The sequence below is a fragment of the Cyprinodon variegatus genome, unplaced genomic scaffold, assembly GCF_000732505.1.
Source record: "Cyprinodon variegatus isolate N-32 unplaced genomic scaffold, C_variegatus-1.0 Scaffold1659, whole genome shotgun sequence".
NCBI lineage: Eukaryota > Metazoa > Chordata > Actinopteri > Cyprinodontiformes > Cyprinodontidae > Cyprinodon > Cyprinodon variegatus.
The window spans coordinates 41,016-47,656 of NW_015152112.1; the positions used below are offsets into that span (position 1 = coordinate 41,016).

Here is a 6,641-nt window from a genome sequence, read left to right on the forward strand (position 1 = left end):
CTCCCGTCTAGAAGCCCTACGGACTAGAGCCACTTCCACCCGACTAGAAGCCCTACGGACTAGAGCCACTTCCACCCGACTAGAAGCCCTACGGACTAGAGCCACTTCCACCCGACTAGAAGCCCTCAGGACTAGAGACACATCCACCCAGTAACTTTCCCTAAATACACTCAGAGTCTGAGGTGCAGATTGAAGGGGACTCGGAGTCGAGTGCTTTGCTCTAAAACCTGCTGGAGTCAAATCTCAACCTTTAGATTGAAAAATAATTTCAGTCTCAAATTATAAATGATTCTAAAGCCAAGTCAGAATAAGATGATGAAGTTCAGATAATTAATCTTCATTTCTATTCTTCCATAAAGGAAACTTAGTCAGACGTAGAGAAAACAGCAACACCCAGTCAGATCAAAGAGTTCTCATTATTTTCATCTACATTAAAAAAACATTTGGCTTTCATTAAGTCTCTATTTTCTGTAGATTAAAGTCCTCATCTGGGCTTTTTCTGCATCGATTTAAGGTCTGAATCCGACCTTAAACAGAGTGTATTATGAGTGCAGTGTATAAATACTACCATCAAAGGTATACAAGGATATACTTCAGATATTATAACGGACGTCGGCGCGTGAATAAAGTGACTTTAACTAAATAAAGTTCTTAGGTTGTTTATATTTTCCTGCAGCCTTTAAACTTCTTCTGCTGAACCTTTAGAGCTGAAAACAGCTGGAATGAAGGAAAAGCAGAAAGCGATCAGAGAGAAGCGTCAAGTAACAAAGTACAAATACTTCATTACTTCAGTAGAAACGTTGGCTATCTAGACTTTACTGGAGTATTTATTTTTAGAAAACTTTTTCCTTCTACTCTTTACATTTTAGAAATAGACTCGTTAGTTTTCTTTTATTTAAGCTCATTTTCTTTATGGCCTGTTGGCATTTAATAAAAATAAAAACCATCAAAATAATTAGTTTCATCCAGAGAATTAATTTATATCTGGTTGGACTCGGTGCTGCCCCCACTTGTTGCTCACCACAAACCAAAATAAATAGTTTTTCAAGATGAAACTGGAGTCTAAGGAAGTTTTCATCCAGAAAGGTAGAAAATGTTCCTTTAAGAAGGTAGAGCAGTAAAGCTTCTGGCCTTAACAGTTTATACCGCATTACTTTTACTTTTATACTTGAAGTAGTTTTAAGAATGGTACTTTTAGTGGAGTAAAAAGCTGAAGTTGATCCTCTAACTTCTATAAAAGTGTTTTTAATCAGCAGGATTCATACTGTAGTGATAAACATGAGCAGTTTTGACGCCTCAGGAGAGGAGAAGCTGTAAGCTGCAGTCTGACCTTCTCACTGATGCTAATCTTTCTGGTTAGCAGAGCAGCAGTTGGTTCATTTCTCTGAGGTTTTTTTAAAATCAGATGTTCCTTTAGTTCATTGAAGCTGACATCATTTCCAGCCTCAGGGAGCTGCAGTTAATGACCAATAAAGCGTCCACTGACTGCTCGTCCTTCCACCTAATTTTACCCTGAGAGAAAGTGACTCTGGATCAGAGCTAGAAGATGTCTGAGGCCTGAATCCCATCAGGATGACTCAGCCTGTAAATGGCAAACCTCTGACGACAGACACACTCACATATGACCCACTATGTGATCACACATGCTCAGCCTTTTTCACATACAAGGCGGGAAACATGACATCTGCCCCCCACCTCCGCCCCCTCCACCCTATCAGCTCGGCCTGCCCGTCAAGGGAAGCGCTGCCCTAATTGGCGGCTGCTGTCCGCAGGTCGTTTCAGCCTCCTTCCACTTCTCTCTCAGCTCCACCTGAACCTCCCTCCTCTCCTCATCAGCTGCTGTAAACCTGAAAATGGATAAAAGAGTCATTTATGTGCACCGAGGGACGGAGGGTGACCTTCTGTGTGAAGTTGTTGCCCCCAGCCAGACATTTACATGGAGCTGTCAGAACTGGGAGCAGAGCTGAGGCCCTCCCGCTCCAGCCGCTGCACACAAAGAAGGACGTAAATTGATAATGTACAACGCAGCCTGAAGGGATGAGCTGCGTCTTCTTCCTCCTCCTGTTTCCTTTTCTTCTTCCCTGGCAGCTGCTCCGCACATTTCACACTCGTTAAAGCACATGACATGCATAGACCTACAGCAGGTTCTGCATTCAGACTCCTGTTCTCTCCCTTTCTGCGCTGACCGCACCGTCTGTGCTTCCGTATGCATACATTGTTGAGAGGCTCTAATTAAAGGACGAGTTTGGAACATGACAAAGAGAAGCGGTGAAAGCCTGCCTGTCTGCATTGGGTTTATTTGCTGTGAATTTGTGTTGATGCAAATTTAATGAGCTGGAACTGAGGAAGAAGAAGAGAACTCTGATATGCTTACTTATTTGAATGTACGTAACTATGGTTACACAAACATGAAAGCAACAGGAGCCCTTTTCAGTCCAGGTTTCGTTTCACCCGATGACTCTCGATGTAAGGAGGATGCAAAGGAAGAGAAAAAGAAGCACAATGCTGCTGTATAGTTTATTATGAGAGAAGAATGTCTCTCCATCATGGATGCGTTTCTACCGTCGCTACGTTCAGACACTTAAAATGGCTCCGATGCATATTTTGTTTAACCTCTCCGACTTTTTTGTTGTGATCTGGAGCTTTATGAATAAATTGGTTGAACTGTGTAACCAGCAGTAGCTCTGCTTGTCACAAACAGAAATTAGGCTTTCAAATTAATCAAATCGCTCTTATGAAAAAAAGACATGATAAACAACTATTCAAAGCAAAATCTGTTTGTTGGAAATACAAACCAAGAAATAAGAAAAAAATAATAATAAATATGTTAAAGCTTTTAAAAAGTGTCAGATGAAGGTTTCTGAGATGGGAATGAGTGTTTATTAAAATGCTGTGTCCAAATAGGAAGAATAACAGCTTCAATGTGTATTTCAAAACAAAATGCTGTAATCAAAACAGTTTTTGGAAAAACTTGAATAATTGTGAAGCTGTTATACCGACAGGTTGTGTTTATAACGGCCTGTCGGTATATAGGGAATTATAGGGAATAACTCCAAACATTTCCAAAACTAAAGCTTCCAACTGGCTGTTTGGCTTCTGCCCTGTTACATTATGAGACCTATAGCAGCCATATTGGAGATTTGAGACTCATAAGCCTCTTTCCTACTGAAAATCGCAGGTTAAAGCGTGTTTTTCAAACACGGGACGACCCGCTAACTATTAGCGTTTAGCTCCCTTCCCATTGGCTAAAAAGCCTCTAACCCCTAGCGGGCAGCTGCGTGTCCACTGTCCCCCTGCCCCTGCATGTCTGGTGACATCATCACTCTGGGTTAGTGTCGATGATGTCACCAGTGCGACAGAAATCAGGATAGTAAACAATGGAGAGCATCATGGAATTATCTGTCTGAATCCCTCTCAGCAGAGCTGCTCCATGTTTGTCGTGTTTATGGCGTGGTGTGTTGATGTCCGTACGATGCGTTCAATGGTATCATGTAATTTAGCGGGTCCACCCGGCTCTGGTGTTCCCACAGCATGCCGATCAGAGCCGAGAAGATTTTAATACAGGTCGCTATCCGAGTCGTTTGACCCAGGTAGACATGCGTCAGTGAACTGTTCCCACTGCCACTAGAAGCCCACTGTTCTGGTTTAAATGGGTTCAGACCAGCAGGAAAAGGATGGTAGTATTCATATCAGGGCTGTGACTGCGTACCAGAGGTCAGACTACAGCTGAGGAAAACCATGAATGCTTCATATTTATTTTGACTGTGGAGCTCACAGGTCCCCCGTCCGCAGTGGCGCCTCCAGAAATGTTTCATGGGGGGGCCAGACGGGGCCACTAAAAATCTTGGGGTGGCCGCTGAAACTAAAAGCCATCATTTCAGAGTTTGGATCTACTATAGTGATAAACCTGCCTGTAGAATTCATAACGAGTTCAGTAAACACCTCCTCAGATCTTGGTTAATTGTGGGATTTTTAATATTATGTCGCTGCCTCTGCATAATGGGATGAAATGCTAAACTGATGCTGCTATAATTTACACCCAATAGGGTGGCCAGTGGGGCGGCCAGTAGGGTGGCCTGTTGGGTGGCCAGTGGGAGCGACCAGTCGGGAGGTCAGGGCATTGCACAGGGTGGCCACGGCAGCCAAAGTCCACCAAAGGATTTAAAAGCCTTTATAAGCCTAGAAGATCCAAAGCACCTGACTTGAATTTAAATGATTAAAACATCTTTGAATGAAATTTAGAGGAATCAGGCGCCGTTTCAGCTTTTTTTCTGATTTATTTTCTGAAGATAACCAAAGTTTCATTGACTGACCTGGTTTCATCTCTAACTAACGACTAATCATCAAAGAACCTGTAGCCTGGATGCTGATTGGATGAAAAGACAAGCATTTTAAGAAGAAGTAAAAAGTATGGTGGTGTTTTGAAAAGTACTTATTTTTTTTAGCAAAAGGTTACTAAAGTAACTCACCTTGTTGGAGTAGCTCCGTAGTTTTCCAGTGCTTATGTTTAAGTCTCCCCTGTGATTTTGTGTTCCTCTTTTAGCGATTTGTGTTCATTTCTCACCATATTTCTCACGGTTCTGATCCTGCTGAGAGAATATGACCACTGATCACCGTGGGTGATTCTTTAGACTACAATTAATGATAACGACCTCAGATCCGCCAGGAAACCTCCATTGGAGCAAAGCTACATGGGATACAAAAAAATGCGCATAAGTGTGTTTGAGGTTTACAGTCTTTAATGAATGTAAATAATAATAAGAAACTGGTGATTTTCTATGAGAAAATAAAAAAGTAAATTGAAACGTCTGAGCTGAATGAGCACAGGTAGACAGTTCAGTGATTAGTTAAAACACCAGGAGGAGCCGACTGATCATCATGGTTCCTGCTTGTAGGATGCGACATTAACACAGCGTCATCAGGAAAGACCAGAGAGCAGCGGGCCGAGGTGACGGCCTGAAGGGAGGGGGTCTGGGTCGCACCTGTACCTCCAGCTAGCCCCTAATGAATGTCCCCGGCATGGGAGTGATGGGCTAAGAACGGCCCTTAACGCCAACAACAGCGTGTTTCATCCGCCTCTCATCCTTCGTTCTATCCTCCTTTTCATTGGTCATCTATTAACAGGAAAGGGCTTCTGCCAAATAGAAAAAAAACACTTAGAGAAAGCAGGACCTTATGTTTGAATCCCACTGTGGCTGTGCCAACCGGACTAAAGAGGAGCTACAAAGCGGCTAAGTGGACGGGCAAGCAGGGGCGACTGTAGGGGGATGAAAGGGGTGGGGACGGGGGGGGGGCGTACATGAGGAAGAGAGGGACAGAAAGAAGGCAGAGCAGAAACACACAAAAACAGAATCCAGTAATCAAAGCTAATGGCTCCATTGTGTGTAGAAAGCATCTGATAGCTTTATGGAGGAGCATGGAGAGGTAGCAGTGAGGAGGAGGAGGAGGAGGAGGAGGTGTGGTCCTGGTCACTGCATGTGGGGGGGGGGCAACACCTGCTTCTTTGTGGCTTTAAAAGCTGAGAGGCGCACACACACACACACACACACACCTCTTCTTAAAAGGGTTATTACAGCGCCCCGTGTATTTTCACTTTATTATTATATTCAGCGTAGTTATGATTGTCGGCCCCTCTGCTTACGAGGGCCGCGGCCCCCTGCGCCGCCGCCGCCTGTTGCCTCTGCGCAGACCTCAATCATCAGCAGCACTCAGATGCAGGAAATTACAGGGGAGTGATGTGGGCGGGGGGAGGGGGGGTTGTTTTCCATGTAACCCTCATTGGTGATGAAGTGAACATGATGTTAGCATGTGCAGCAGAGTGTGCTGTGGTGAGAGCTAAGGTGTGTAGATGCGCTCTTCTTCTCTGCTTCCTGTTGTTCTGAATGGGAACATTTGGAACAAACCTTTTTATAGCAGAAACAGAAACAATGGATGCTCTCTCCAGAATGAACCACTGACTGTCTTCCTCCCTCTTTCCTCCCTCTTCCTCCCCCTTTCCTCCCTCTTTCCTCCCTCTTTCCTCTCCCTTTCCTCCCCCTTTCCTCCCCCTTTCCTCCCCCTTTCCTCCCAGATGAGTGTGGAGGGTGACGACAAGCGAACTCGCACTCGGTCAAAGGGAATCAGAGGTGAGTGTTGGGGAAATCTCTCCACCTTGTCAGGTTTAAATGTGCTCCTCATTCTCCACTAAAGCCATCTGCTCCCCCACTGGAGCCAACTGGGATTCTGTTTGTGTAAACTGGGTTTGTTACTGGTGGAAGTTTAGAAGATTTCCTTCTAGAAACACCAGGAAGTTGACATTTTAACAGCTTGTCTGACAATCTGCTTCAGTATAAGATGAGTTATTGTTTCTAGTTGGATTTTAAAGCCTCAGATCAGATAAATAATGTTTTATTTAAAGATTGGCCTCATTTTTTATTAATGAATTATTCTAAAGCCAAACTGTTGATCTCACTTTAGGAAGCATTTAGGATCTTTTGATTTAACTTTGAAATAGTTAGGATGACATTGATTAACTTTTTATAAATTAAATAAGACATGTTGCTTTTTCCTTCCTTCCTTCAACCTTTCCTTCTTTTGTTTTCCTTCCTTCCTTCGTTCCTTCGTTCCTTCCTTCCTTCCTTCCTTCCTTCCTTCCTTCCTTC

The 6,641-nt window shown here is 43.7% G+C and overlaps 1 protein-coding gene across 18 annotated transcripts in view; it reads left to right on the plus strand.

The window, feature by feature from the left end:
• Nucleotides 1-6,641, plus strand: part of myt1 (myelin transcription factor 1) — a 59,632-nt gene that overhangs the window by 11,379 nt on the left and 41,612 nt on the right. For all 18 annotated transcript variants that reach the window (XM_015404180.1, XM_015404182.1, XM_015404177.1 and 15 more), the window contains exon 3: nt 6,071-6,125. In XM_015404180.1, the coding sequence (XP_015259666.1) occupies nt 6,071-6,125 (55 nt within the window). The remainder of the gene's footprint in view (nt 1-6,070; nt 6,126-6,641) is intronic.